Source organism: Strix aluco, chromosome 14 (genome assembly GCF_031877795.1).
Source record: "Strix aluco isolate bStrAlu1 chromosome 14, bStrAlu1.hap1, whole genome shotgun sequence".
NCBI classification, from domain to species: Eukaryota; Metazoa; Chordata; class Aves; order Strigiformes; family Strigidae; genus Strix; species Strix aluco.
Genome location: NC_133944.1, coordinates 23,368,256 through 23,382,923, shown reverse-complemented (window position 1 = coordinate 23,382,923; position 14,668 = coordinate 23,368,256). Strand labels below are relative to the sequence as shown.

At 51.7% G+C, this 14,668-nt stretch overlaps 1 protein-coding gene across 1 annotated transcript; it reads left to right on the top strand.

Moving 5' to 3' along the window:
• The first annotated feature begins 4,978 nt into the window (after positions 1-4,978).
• On the top strand, positions 4,979-13,255 carry HERPUD1 (homocysteine inducible ER protein with ubiquitin like domain 1). The gene is made up of 8 exons (XM_074839612.1): positions 4,979-5,157; positions 6,193-6,270; positions 6,349-6,423; positions 7,515-7,639; positions 7,923-8,045; positions 8,693-9,031; positions 10,801-10,906; positions 11,543-13,255. Exons 1-8 carry the CDS (start codon positions 5,026-5,028, stop codon positions 11,708-11,710), a joined length of 1,146 nt encoding a protein of 381 aa, XP_074695713.1. The 5' UTR covers positions 4,979-5,025; the 3' UTR covers positions 11,711-13,255.
• The last annotated feature ends 1,413 nt before the right edge of the window (positions 13,256-14,668 follow it).

Here is a 14,668-nt window from a genome sequence, read left to right as displayed (position 1 = left end):
CAGGCCGGGCGCCGCGCGCCATTGGCCCAGGCGGCGCGGGGGGCGTGGCCGGGGGGGTGCTGACAACGTCGCCGTGGCAACGGGGGTGGGGCCAGGCGGGCGGCAGGACACACAGACACACAGACACACACACACCGCCCCCCCCCCGCTGCCACCGGGCACGGCTCCCCTCCGCCGGCTGCCCGCCTGCCCCCGCGCGCCGGTAATCCCGGGCATCCCATCGCCATCGGGAACCTCGCGAGTGGCCACGGGCCCCTCTGCGGGGACCGACACGTGGCTGACATCCCCGCTTCGCCCCCACGAGTGTCACCGGGGCGAGCCTGGCCTCCACCCGGGGGGGCTCCAGCTGGCGGAGGGGCTGCGCCCGCCTCTCCCGCGGCTCCGGGGCTGCCTGCGCCCGGGGGGCAGAGGGCTGGGAGCCCGCCGGGCCACCCCAGGCAGCAGGGGACGATTTTCCACCCGGGCTGTGACCCTGCTGTTTGTTTCCAGCCTCCTTGGTTCCACGTTCCCTCCAGTTTTTCTCCCGTGTCCAGCAGGAAAGTTTCATTCCCGCTGCAGAGCAGCAGCGGGCCGGGGAAGTTTCATCATTCCGGGGTCGAGCTGCTTCACCGAGCGGTGGAATCACGGCGTGGAAGGAGGGGAGCTGCTCCAGTTCACTGCCGAAGCGCCAGGCTGCCGGAGCACGTCTCCGCGGGTGCTGCCGGGCTGTGTCCGCGGGCAGTGCCCCTGGGATGTGTCTCCCGCAGAACAGGCTCCATTCCGGCAGGGAAATGCCCTTCCCCGCAGACCCCGCTGCGGCACAGCTCTGCCTGCGCCATGCCTGAGCGTGCTGCCAGCTCCCTGCCTGTGCGCGGGCTGCCGGCACCGGGCCCAGCAACCCCAGGGCCTAAACAAGACTAAAGTCTTGTCTGCAGGCTCCAAGGGGCCGCAACAACAGCGCCATGAAACGCTTTTTAAAGCCCGACACCTAACAAGTGCAGCGCTTCCTCCTGAATAAACACATTGAACCAAATCCTGAGAGTCAGCCCGGCTTGTCTGGGTCACGCCATCTCCCGATCCTTGCCCTATCCCGGCCCGCAGAGCAACCTTTGGACGGCACAAAATTGCATCAGACCCCGGCATCGCCACTGCACCAGGCCCACGTAAGCCGGACTGTGGCTCCTGGAAGGGTCATCCCCTGCGTCACCGCGCCCGGGTGAGCAAAGGGAGCGCGCCGGGCTGCGAGGCCGCGGGACACCTCCGCGCCTACCGGCAAATTCTCCACCGGCTGCTCCTGCTGCGCTGAGCAACTGCCACACGGTGAAAACGAGCCTGACCGCACACGGAGCTGTAAACTCATCAGCAATTTCCTCCCTCCCAGGTGTTTTTTTTTTTTTTAAACAGAGTAATTGTGTTGAGGTCAGAGAGATAATCCTGATTTACACCAGGGTTAATGTTTACGCAGGCACTGGTGACAAAAGAAGCTTGCAGCCCTTCATCTCCAATTTTGGTAAATCAGAGTTAATTGTTCAGCAGGACGGTGGGGGTGACATGCTGGTAACACCTTCTGTTTTGCACCGTGTCCCCAGATCTGCAGCTACAGAGTGAGACCTAAGCTAAGCCCACAGTATCAGGGCAGGGATTGGTTTTGCCTTAGCACCAGGAGCTCTGACTCAGCCTCTGGGACCGGAGCACGTGCTACCAGATGTCCAGGTGTGCCCACCAACTTCAGATCCATCGGTTCTTGGCTGTTTCGGGTGACGACAGCGAGGACCTGGATTGCCGGGGGGCTCAGCACTCCCTGACTCGCAGCGGGGCTGCCAAGGTTTAGTGCTCAGGCTGGTGGGTGCCTCGGGAGGTCGCTCCTCCACCCCCTGCTCAAAGCTGGGTCAGTGCTGGGCTCAGATAAGGTTGTCCGGCGCGTTCCTGTGAGCAGGCGGTTTTCCCAGCAGTGGCTAGGGCAGGGGATGGGCTGCGGGCAGCTCAGGCGAGCTCTGCATGCCTTGTCCCTGACAGGGGGGAGAAACCTGGGAGTCTGAGCTCCAGGCAGGATCAGCACAGATGCTCACTTGGTCCATGGGCCAGCAATGGCACAGGGATGAGACTCAGCACTGGTGAGGCCGCCCCTCGATGAGTGGGTTCAGTTTTGGGCCCCTCACTCCAAAAAGGCCATTGAATGACTCGAGTGTGTCCAGAGAAGGGCAACGGAGCTGGTGCAGGGTCTGGAGCACAGGTCTGATGGGGAGCGGCTGAGGGAACTGGGGGGGTTGAGTCTGGAGAAGAGGAGGCTGAGGGGAGACCTCATGGCCCTCTACAACTCCCTGAAAGGAGGGTGCAGAGAGGGGGGATGAGTCTCTTGAGCCAAGGAACCAGCGCCAGGACAAGAGGGAATGGCCTCAAGCTGCGCCAGGGCAGGGTCAGACTGGCTCTTAGGAAGGATTTCTTTGCAGAAGGGGTTGTTGGGCGTTGGAATGGGCTGCCCAGGGCAGGGGGGGAGTCCCCATCCCTGGAGGGGTTGAAGCGTCGGGTTGACCCAGTGCTGAGGGATCTGGTGGAGTTGGGAACGGTCAGTGTGAGATTCATGGTTGGACTGGGTGATCTTCAAGGTCTTTTCCAACCTTGATGATGATTCTGTGATTCTGTGAGTCCTAGCAAAACGCAGATGCGGAGCCTGAAAACCTGGTTTGATACCGGTATCTCCACAGCTTTACCCTGTCCCTGCCACCCACAGGTCCCTTCTGGGCACTCCAAGCAAAGGCTGCAACTGAGCGAGCAGCAAACAACGTCACCTTGACCTTAATGGGGGACATTGGCGAGGACAGCCTTGGACACTGCATTTGTCTTTCCCTCTTCTACCACCGGGATCTGGGGGACACGGATCACGGTCCCTGCCAGCAGTGCAAAATCAGCAGAAAGCCCTGACAGCATCTCCTTGGCTTGGTGGGGACAGAGAGCTGAGGCTGGGGAGGGAAAGCCCACCCGAGCGCTGAGTCTGGTGAGGGACCGCCGAGGGCAGAGCAGGCAGGGAGCTGAAGAGATTCCTGCTGCCACAGTGCTCGTTGTGCACAGGAATGGGCTCTGCCAGCATCCTCCATCCTGATAAGGATGTACCCTGGCAGCCAGAGAGGGTTCGTCTGACCAGATGCAGGCTCAGTTCATCTCTCTGTGATTTTATTTTGCTGGCTCCCAAGGCAGCCATGCCCCGTGGCACAGCCCTTCCCCGGGAAGCTGCGAGGTGATGCATCCCCGTGGCGGAGCGTCTGTTCTGGTTGCAAAATCTGGTACCAGCTGCAAACTCATCCGTGCCTTTGGGCAACATGTCTGGCTGCCAAGGAATACTGAGCAGCTAATGAAACACACACAGTAAATACGTGGTGCTGACAGATAAAACTGATTTCTCACGTTCCTACGATATTGTTTTACAGCGTGCTAGAACTCCCTCCTGGTGCATCATGATCACTACCACTGCTTTCCCAGTGCTGGATCACATCTCAAAGGAAGATGGGTATGGGGAGGAGGACTCAGAAGCTACTGTTCTACGTTTTAATGTCGGTTTTTTTATTCTCTCAGTGGTAATTTAATTATCACCTTTCCCCAACACCCCTCCACACTCCTTTTGGCCCCGTGCAGAAGCATAGTGTGTCCTGTCCCCATGAAGTCAGCAACAAACCTGCTGAGGTAGCTACACGGATCTGGTAAAAAAAAAAACCACAGGAAAAAAGGCGATGTTTAACCTGGATCAGGCTGTGAATCCAGCGTGTGCAGGGCGCCGGAGAGCTGTGCTGCTCCTGCGGGCGAGGGGGAAAGGGACGAGTGAAGCCAGGGATCCCTAAAACTGGCACTGCTGCTGCAGCTGATGTGTGGTGGAGCTTTCACCCGAGCAGGGCACCAGGAGACCACAGTCAGCGAGCCCCACTGCGGAGCTCCGGAGAAGAGGAGGCTGAGGGGAGACCTCATGGCCCTCTCCAACTCCCTGAAAGGAGGGTGCAGAGAGGGGGTTGAGTCTCTTGAGCCAAGGAACAAGCGATAGGACAAGAGGGAATGGCCTCAAGCTGCACCAGGGCAGGGTCAGACTGGCTCTTAGGAAGGATTTCTTTGCAGAAGGGGTTGTTGGGCGTTGGAATGGGCTGCCCAGGGCAGGGGGGGAGTCCCCATCCCTGGAGGGGTTGAAGAGTCGGGTTGACCCAGCGCTGAGGGATCTGGTGGAGTTGGGAACGGTCAGTGTGAGGTTCATGGTTGGACTGGAGGAGCTTCAAGGGCTTTTCCAACCGAGATGATGATTCTGTTGAGTCCCAGCAAAACGCAGACACCTCGCCTTGTGGGGCTGGGAGGACTGGAGATAAATCGGCCCCTGCGTTGCCAGCGGCTGGACGCGCGTTTCGGGGCACCGGCAGGAAGGCCAAAGCAGGGAGGAGCAGCGGGCAGGCTGCGGGGCGGGGGGCTGAAGAAGACGCGACAGAGCACCGGTTCCGCATTCCCTGCTCGGTGCCGGAGGGCGGCGGCTGGCCCGGGCCCGATGAGGCCGCCGGCGCTGCGGCCTGGCGGGCGGGCTCAGCTCCCTCAGGCCCAGCGCGGCCCGGGGGTGGTCGGGCGGCCGTCGCGGCTCGGTGAGGCCACCCCGCTGGCACCGGGCGGGCGCGGGGGGAAAGGAGGGCGGGAGCCTGGCGCCGACGGGGGAGCGGGACGGGCCCCGCCGCTGGCAATGGCCGCCAGCCCCTCACGGCCCCGGCCCGCGGCGGACACGGCGGAGAGGGGGGGGGGGGGGGGCGGGATCACGGTTGCTATGGTGACAGTGTGCCGGGCGCTGTAGCCCCGCCCCCCGCCCGGCACCGCCCAATCAGCCCCTCCGCCTCCCGCCACCGCCCTCCGGCGGCGCCGCACGCGAGGCTCCGTTCCATTGGCCTACGTCACAGTCCCTGCCCCCCGCTCCCGTCTAGGCCAATCAGCTGCAGCCACCGCGGCCCTGCAGCAGGGCGGGGCGCGGCGGGCGCCTGTAAAAGCACCGGCCGGGGCCGGGGCGCAGCTGGTTCCTGTCGCGCGTCAGCCATGGAGGAGCCGCTGACGCTGCTGGTCCGGAGCCCCACGCAGCGGCACCCCGACCTCCGCCTCCGCGCCCGCCCGGCCTGGACCGTCCGGCGCCTCAAGGCTGAGCTGCGCCGCCTCGTCCCCGAGGCGCCGGTGAGTGCGCGGCCCCCTCAGCCCCCCGCGCGAGCCCCCTTGGGGTGCTGGCGGCTGTGTGGCGCCCTCAGTCCCCGCGGGGCAGCGGCGGGCGCTGCCGTGGGGCTCCCGGGGCCGCCGTCGTTTCGCCCGGCCGAGCCCTGCCCGCCCCTGGCCCCCCCCCCCGGGGTGTCCTGCACCCGGTTGCATCAGCTGCTCACGGGCGTGGGACGCGCTGGGGGCTGTTTTGGGACTGAACTCGGCTTCTGTTAAATATTAACTGCCCCCGCCCCTCCCTGGGGCGCTGCGGGGTGTTCGGAAGGGCGTGCAGCCACCCGGTGTGCGGGTGGCCAGTGCGGGGACACCCCCTGCCCGGGGGTAGTGAGTGGACTGAGGCACCTTCTGGGGCTTTTTTTTTGTTATTGAAAGCTTTTCCCCGTTGAGTGAGCAGCAGCCCGGGCTGTGCATAGCGAGGTAGCTGGGTTTATAGAGCTGTTTGCTGGTGAAAATGCCGAAGTTTGAATTCCTTTGGAGCCTCGGGTGAGCTGGTGCTGTGGCAGCTCAGCGAGCATGGCACTGCTCTGCTCCGCCAGCCGCCTTCCAGCAGGAGGATATGCTTTTTTTTTGCCTTGCTTTCCCTAGGAGTGGTCAGCATGTCACCCGCTGCTATGAAAGGCTTTAGGTGAAGAGCTGGGGTGCGTCTGCCGGGCTGTAACACATTCACTTGACACCACCTCCAGTGCTGATCAGCTTAGCTGGTGCTTCAAATCTCGAAGAAACACAGATGTTTTTGTCGGGACTGTAAAAGAGACCGCATGTAACAAAGCTCTTTGCCAAAGGACTGCTTTATCCTCCTGCTGATTTAGACCTTGGTGTTGGTAATCTTGCACTTTTGTATTTAGTTGTTCCAGTCTCACTAGCTGAACTTAGCTGTGCACAGTTCCCTGTGCACCTTAACGGGTGGGGTGCTTCCATCTGGCTGCAGGTTGTGTCACCTACTGTTTGCCTGTGCTTGGCAGAGCAAATCATCCCATTCTTTGTTTTCTTTCTTCAAAGCCTGAAGAGGACCAAAAGTTGATTTATTCTGGGAAGCTGCTGCTTGATCATCATTATCTGAGAGAGTTGCTGCCAAAGGTATAAGAAGAATCTTTTATGATGTGCTGAAATATATCAAGTGATTGCTTTTTTAATGTGTCTCTCCTTACATTTTAGCACGGGGAGTTGCATGCTCTTCATTTGGTATACAGCTTCAAGATGCCTGCAAATGTGCAAGAAACCAACGCAGAGGTACTTACACTAAGTTAACATACTACTCTGAATCTTAGAGTTCTGACTAAAAATGGGAAGTGTTGAATGGCTATTTTAAAGTTCACTGGAACTGCAGATTTTTCCTACTAGTGCGATAGCAGTATTTGTAATTTGTTTAGGAATGCAAGAATGTATTTGGATTAAGCTGCTCTTAAAGATTCTCATGGCATCTGTTAAGAAATATCAAAACTATAATCTAGTTGTAACACACCGCTCAGAGGAAAAATGATTTCTGGTAAATTAACTCATATTACATAAGGGATGGTGTGTCCCAGGCTCTTCTGGACAGAGGTTGTGCCTGTGGTCAGAAGACACAGCAGTTAAAGTGGAAGTGGTTCTGTGTGTTGGGGGGTGGGGGAGGAAGAATGCTGTTAGCTGAAGACACTTTAACTGCTCTCATTAATGACTCAGCCTGTAGAGAGGAAGCCAAAGATGAGCCTTAATGCTTGAACTGAGTATTCGCTGGTCTCAAGTGCAAATGGCCAAAACCAATTTTGACTTTCAAGTAGATGCGCTAATGTGTCTAGAGGTGTGTTTATATTGCCCATTATAGGCAATCTGAGTGTATCCTACCCCTGTCTGGTGATTGCTAGATGTGAGCCAGCTTTGGTCTGGATATTATACAGATGTATCACTACAGAACAGCTCCTGAATTCTGCGTACAGCAGTTTGTGTATACAAGTACAGACTTATCATCGCTAAAAAGCCAGCGTCCGGAGTGCCGCTCCCTCTGTTCCAATTACATTTTTATAACCAGATGGAACCTGACTGCATGCATAAAAACTAATAAATACAGGTGTAGATCTGGTGAAAGTGAAGAGTAACATCAAGTCAGTTTTACATACCAGTCACTTTTTAAGGCGCTTTAAAATACTGGCGGAGGTGCTTGTGGCACAGTGCCCAAGAGCAGTGTTGGTACTGCGGCAGCACCCAGAGGTGCTGTGCAGGACAAAGTGTGTGAACTGTGTAGCAGTTATAAAATATGAGCGTATTCAATGCGGTGTAACCTTTTTATGTGAGGCTTGCGTAGTGTCCTGAATAAACCTCGCTGACTGCGTTGCTGCCCCTAGGTGAAAGCTGATCAGCCAAAGTTATCGTCAGAAGCCAGTCAAGAACCATCTGTATCTTCCTCAGATGATGATGAAAGACTGACATGCTCTTCTGGTGGGCAATCTTCAGCAGAAGCCAGTAACAGGTAGATACAGTTCTTAAGTACATCACTAAGATATTTTGAAACATTGACTTTGTGTTGGATGCCAGCTCCTTACGTGGAAGAAGCTAAAAGAAAATGCACTGCTCTGTTAGTTGAAAATCTTTGCTTTATTCATGTGGGTGGAGATGTCTTTAATACTCTGGAAGGAAGGATTAATTTTGCATTTGGATGCACAAAATCAAAAGCTATTTATGTTGTCTTGTAATAAATGACTCTTGCAGTTTGTCCAGTATTTGCTAATGAATGTGTTCAAATTTTGACCAAGGCTGGAAACAACTCGACACCCCTTCCAAACTGTGGCTCCTGGCTTCTCCGCTTATACAACCTACAGCATGCTTCAGATGTCCTGGTTTCAGCAGATTTATGCAAGACAATATTACATGCAATAGTAAGTTTTCTATCCAAAGCTACCAATAGGAGGCAGAAACTGTAATACAGGGAAATGGAGAGCTGCTGGCAGTTCTTCCTCTTTTGATGGTGGTTAGAGGTTGGAGGACTCTTTTCTGTTGTAACTTAATGCTGAATGGTGTGGGAACGTACCTCTAACTGTAATGTGGTGCTTGGCTTACTGGTTGGGCCAGTGGTTTTGAATTTGGAAATTGTAGTTCTCACTCTTTTACTTGGGAGGGCAGGTGTCTGTAGATTAAATGTAATCCTGCTTGATGATCCTTAGCTCTTCACCATTTTTTTTACTGCTTAAAGTAGCACACAGCACTGATGGAAAATCAGTGACAAAGGTAAAGCTGAGACTTGCAGAAGCTTTCTAAACTACCTTTAGATTGCTCTAAAGAATTTTTTTGCAAAGTATTGAAATGATTGTTCATAAAGTGGCAGGTGCCTGGTTTGACTTGCTGAAGTCACTATGCAACTTGTCATGGGTAGAACTAAAACTTGGATTTAACCCTTCTGTAGCCTCTAAACTTGATGCTTTTTGCTTGCATATGATCTAACTCTGTACTTGGATGGACCAGTTTTTGGTGCCTGTGGAAGGATTTGACTCAGCCTTATTCTGTACTTTGTGTTCTCTGGTTTCAGCTTGGCTTCTGCTGCTGCATCTGCTGACCCAGCCCATGCACGACATTCTCAGGAGATACCAGTGACACCTCCAGCACCTCTCCCAGACCCATTTCCTGTACAGAATCAGCCTGGAAACCAGAATGCTGCTGCCCAGGTTAATGCAGTGGCCAACCAGAACTTGCAAATGAATGCCCAAGGGGGTCCCCTCATGCAGGAAGAGGAGGAAGGTGGCAATCAAGATTGGTTGGACTGGCTCTACTCAGCAACACTGCTCTATGTCTTTGTCAACATTATCTATTTCTACTCCAGTCTCAGCAGATTCCTCCTGGTTATGGGTGGAACTGTGCTGATGTATCTGTAAGTATGGTATTAATATTTACTATTGTATCCAGAAATGTTTCCTTGAAGTACTGAGCTCTGTGCTGTGGTCAGTTTTCTGGCAATTGAGCTTCATGTGACTCTTGTACCTGGCAAGGGTAAACTGCTCCTCTGTACTGGTATAACACAGAATCACAGAATCATCATCAAGGTTGGAAAAGACCTTGAAGCTCCTCCAGTCCAACCATGAACCTCACACTGACCGTTCCCAACTCCACCAGATCCCTCAGCGCTGGGTCAACCCGACTCTTCAACCCCTCCAGGGATGGGGACTCCCTCCCTGCCCTGGGCAGCCCATTCCAACGCCCAACAACCCCTTCTGCAAAGAAATCCTTCCTAAGAGCCAGTCTGACCCTGCCCTGGTGCAGCTTGAGGCCATTCCCTCTTGTCCTGGCGCTGGTTCCTTGGCTCAAGAGACTCATCCCCCCTCTCTGCACCCTCCTTTCAGGGAGTTGTAGAGGGCCATGAGGTCTCCCCTCAGCCTCCTCTTCTCCAGACTAAACCCCCCCAGTTCCCTCAGCCGCTCCCCATCAGACCTGTGCTCCAGACCCTGCACCAGCTCCGTTGCCCTTCTCTGGACACACTTGAGTCATTCAATGGCCTTTTTGGAGTGAGGGGCCCAAAACTCAGTATTTAGCAAAAATATAAATGTAGCCTATGTCTGGATTAAGTGAAGGATGGGTGGTAGTGGGTGATCTTACCTGGTTTTTGTACTAACACTTCTGGTGCGGCTGGGTTTCTTTTTAGAAAACTACGTGAAACCTCAGTAGCTCTGAGTGTAAAGCCCCAGCAGCTTGGCAGTGCAGCGCAGACAGACCTGTAGGTTCAATGTAGTAAATGACAGTTGGTTGTTGGGAAACAAGTGTTTGAAGTCTGGGAAGAGGTCTCACACCTGCTGGCTAAGTCACGTGCCCATGCAGGTTTTTCTGCTGTGCGTTGCCTCTCTGGAGAGCAGACCAAGCTAAACAGCGTGCAGTGTCCTGAATTGCAGTTGAGCCTCTGCAGGGGGGGAAAACTTGGGATAAATCTTCAAAGTGTGATAAAGATAGTGGCCCCTCAGCTGACATGCTTGGGATGTCCTGTCTGAGAAGGATAATCTGTCCTCTTGAATTCTTTGACCAGTGAAACAAGTGACGTAGGCCTCTGAATTCCTGTAGGTAGGTCCAAGAGTTGAAACTGGAGCAGCTCCAATGGTCAGCTCTTCCAAATGCTATGCAGACTTGGAGGGTGGAGGTTAATTGCTTCATTAAAAGTCTTTAAATTTTGCTATTGATAACTAAAGTGTAACTTTGGACAGCTTATATTGTGGGTTACAAGGTGCAGGTGCTGTAGAGATACAAGGCCTTCTAAGAAGGTCTATATGGCCTGTTACATTTTGGTAAGAAAATGCAGTGTTTTGCATGTTGTGCCCTTTTTTAGGATGAGTGTAGAGAAGTTACCCAGGGGTGCACACAATGTGGTAAACGAGCAGGCTCTCTGTACCTCTAGCAGCATGTTAGACACAAACCTGGATGTAGTGCTGCTTAATTTGAATGTGAGCAGATGCTCAGCCTTCCCCTCCTACCCCATGGTTTGCTGCTAACAGGAGGCTTTAAAAGTACTTACTGGGGCAGCGCAGAAAGAGACCTTAATATGCTGAAGTTGCTGTCTGCAGCTCTGAGCAGTCAGATGTTAGCTTGAACTGTGTTGGTGTAACAGGTGGGAGTAAAGTTTAAGCAGTATTAATAAAAATCTATTGCCTTCCCCAGGCACCATGTTGGATGGCTTCCATTTAGACGACGACCAGTTCAGCCCTTCCCAGGCAATGTTCCTCTTCAAGCTGCCATAAACCAGGACCAGAACAATAACTTACAGGTATTGTCTTGAGTTTTTTAAACCATGCGCATGAAACCCTGTGAAGTTTTACTTTCAGCTTAGTAATTACATGTAGTAGCAAAACCTTTTCTCTAAACTTTTGTCAGAAACTGTCTTCTATGGCAGAATAATTGCCAGCCCGAGTCCTCCTTTGGTGTAGCCTATCCTCTGTTCTGCAAAATATTTCAGGCTGAATACTGTCTTTTAGTTGTTTCTCTACTTTAGGATGTTGTAATGGAGAGTGGCCTGTCACAGGCTGAACAGGCTCTGTAGGTGAAGATGGGGTTCAGACTCCTCAGTGGTAGGATTTGAGTATATAAGCAATCCGAGTCTTGCATTTCAAGTTGACACTTCTGGTTGATGTCAGTGAAGGTGAATTAGTTGTAAATACATACATCGTTCACCTGATCTGGTGCTTCATGTCTGTCCTAAACACTGTTCTTGGACACACAGCATGTGTTAACATCTAATACTAGTGTGCAACTTGGGTTTTTTGACTTTGGTTGTCTGGGGATACTTGCAAGCTTTTTATAGTCTTGAGAGTAACAGTTGGGTAACAACATGCTGTTTGACACTTAGTTTCAGGAATGCATTAGAAAAATTATCTCATTTACCAAATATCCTTTATTTTGGCAGGGAGAAAATGCAGGCAGAGCAGATGAATCTGAGGCATCTCCTGATGAGGGACAAGTTTTACAAGAACTGCAGCAGGCCAACCCTTCATTTATGAGCACAGCATGGGTGTTTTTCAAGACTTTCTTTGCATCCCTCCTCCCAGAAGGGCCTGGAGTGACCCGCAACTGACTTGTCATGTGTCTTACTTCTCTGAAACTGCAGTGGGATTTAGTCTACCTGAGTGAATTGGATACCAACTTCAGGAGTGAAAGTGGATGGCACTTCCTCTGGCTTTTACTGACCAAGCAAATAAAGCTGTGAGAAGCCTTAAGTCATTACAGCCTAGAGACTTAAGATGCTTGCCTTCGTTCCAAAGAACTTTGTTCCGTAGCATTTATTAGGTACCTATGTAGAGGCTTGGCATTGTAAACTTGTGCACTAAATGCATAGGCTCTAAGCAGGTGTGCAAAAATGTTAGAGAAGCAAATTGCTTCTTCTGTGCGATGTGATTCCTTTTGGAATGTTTCTAATGCTATTTAAATTACACTGAGTGTAGGATCTCCAGAAATTGCTAGATACGCATTAGCAGATTTTTAGGAAAGATCTATTGTTAAATTGCTTCAACAATAGTTTAAATTTTCTGTAAATATTTTCCTATGAAGGAGGTATGGTGCAATTTCCTTGTTGGACAAAGTGGAGGACTGTAAGACAGGGACCTCTTCATAAGTAATTACCTTGGTGGAGTTGCAGGCTAAACTTGATGTTGCCAAATTCAGATAGTTTAAACTCAAGGCTTAATTTCCTCCCTGCCAAATCATGGGAGAAGAGTAAGTGTGTTCAGCTCTACCTAGCAAGAATTTCTGCAAGATGCAAACTTTATGCAAGATGCTTTTGGATGCAAAGTTAAAGCAGTCTAATGCCTGTGTTCAACTCTGTGTTCTTACTCCAGAGCAACTATCTTGTATTACGTCATTGTGTTCCCTTTAATTTCTGATATGGTTAAGGGCTTTGATTCCAATAAAATTTGCAGGCATTTATATCCATGCTGGTATACACTGTACAGCGTTTGGCAGACTACCTGCGCAAAGCTCTCACCTTGCTGTTATTGAAAAATTACGATAAATGAGTTGGAATATGGGAAAAGATGCTTGCAGACCCTTAAACTTGGCTCCTTGGCTAACTGTATTTTTCAGCAGTCTTTAGCCTTTAAAGTGCCTTGAATAACTTGTAGTTTGTGTTTGCTCGCTGAAGGCTGCTAGCACAAAGGCCATGGATGTCTTGAAGCAGGAGTTTGACCCCTTGAGCCCAGGGTGTGCAGTGCATTACGTTGGCTTGGGGATTTAACTTGGCTTGAAGTGTGCTCTCTAGGAACAACAGCTACTCATGCAACTCGTAATGATTTCCTCAGTGCTACCTGCAGTTGGCAAAACTATTTGTTTAGGAGTGTCTTGTCAGGGTTAACATGCATGAGTTGGTACAAGCAGTTGTAACAGCCTAACTGGTAATGCTTGATCTTGCCACTTCAGATCAGACTGACGTTAGGCATAGTTTGCTGGTGTTACCTGCAGTAGTAAGTTTGATGTTAGTGACTTTTTTTGGGCTTTGAACAATTTCCTTTCCAAGCCTTTTACCAAGTAATTTTTCTGCCACATCTTCAACTCGCTTTGACTTAGGGAGGTTGATTAGGATAGTGGTAAAACTTGAGCAATAAAGTCTTTAAATACTTGGAATGAAGTAATTTGAGAGGAGGTGAGTTTTGTTACTTTGGGTATATTCTGCATAAGCCTTTGAGAATGTTCTTGGACGTGATGTCTCCTCTTTCTTGCCTTGCTAGTGGTAAGTCTGTCTGTGCTCAGCAGTGCCTTTTGTGGATGATGTTTTTTTTATTCAGGGTGTATCTGATCATCACTTGGGTGTCTCAGCAAAGTGCCTAAATCAACTGAGATACGCCTGTGCCCAGTCTCGGGAGGAGAGGGTATTTCTTGGCAGTCAGAAATAAACTGTTTTGGTATGGTTTAGGCAACAAGCACAGAGTGCTGAATTACTTGTGAAACTTCTAATCTGAGAAGTTGCCAGAGACAGCAAAGCATCTGTTGTTGTCTTCAGGCTTTTGCTACTCCCACAAGCAGACAGACTGGTTTAAAATTAGCTGGAAAACTAATTAAGCATAGCTAATGTCACTGGAGGAATGTAGTGAGGCTCCTGGGCCTTAGAGAATGTTTCCTTAATGGCTTATTGAAATGTGTACTTCTCTTTGCTATTGGGGTGGAGGGAAGCTGTGGCTACAGCAGAGGACACTGGGCAAATAATGTGAAAGTAAATACTGTAATTCTGCAGAGACAGCTGCCAGCACTGCACCCAGGCAGGAGCACTAGGAAGCGAGAGAGCAGTGCTTGGCTGAGGGCTCAGAGCACCAGCCTGGTGGTGTGTGGAGTAGCACTAACTCTTACTAATCCTTAACCTGCCTTGGCTTTGCCTGAGACAGCCTGGGAGCGAGTGGGGATGACTGAGGTGTGGGAGCAGTGGAAGGAACTGAGGCAGCTCAGCCTAGAGGAAGGGCAACATAAACAGTGAGAGATGTTAAGCAGTGACAGCAAGGAAGGTGATACAGCCTGTGTGCCAGCTGTGGGTGAGACAGTGAGCATGGGCCTTACATTAGTTGAGGGAATTCAGGTTAGACACTAGTTAAAAATGAGCCTTGAAACTCCCAGAGCAAAGCTGCTGAAAGCATAGGAATCCCAAAGAGGTTTTCTGGGAATAACATGATCCTGTGCTGGTTGCAGAGAACAGAAGGGGCCTCAAGGCTGTGGGTTTAGGAAGCTGGGTTTGTTGGCTCACACTTCAAGCTGTGTGATTCTGCTGCTAGTTTCAATCCTCTTTGTGCTTGCAAGCACAGCTGCATGCAAATGTTCCAGTGCAGCCCAGCTGCAGCTAACACACCTGTTGAGCCATGGGTGTGCTGTGCAGGGCTTCTCTAAAACAGGGGGTGGGTGGGTGGTGAGGGTTCACAGCATGGCAAAGTGAGCAGCAGAATGAAACTAGCTTCTCTGCTGCTGTCTCCTGATCTCTTCTGTCAGCTCTGCCCAGCTGAGAGCAGATCTCTGTCCTTGCTGGAAAACAAGTTGAGGGAGAAATGTAGTTTGTCTT

What these genes read in the sequence shown, in the direction of transcription:
- HERPUD1 (XM_074839612.1), top strand. Translation starts at nt 5,026, where the DNA reads ATGGAGGAGCCGCTGACGCTGCTGGTCCGGAGCCCCACGCAGCGGCAC. An exon ending in GGAACTGTGCTGATGTATCT is followed by an intron (nt 9,032 to 10,800) that starts GTAAGTATGGTA and finishes TGCCTTCCCCAG; the next exon opens with GCACCATGTTGGATGGCTTC. An exon ending in ACCAGAACAATAACTTACAG is followed by an intron (nt 10,907 to 11,542) that starts GTATTGTCTTGA and finishes TTATTTTGGCAG; the next exon opens with GGAGAAAATGCAGGCAGAGC.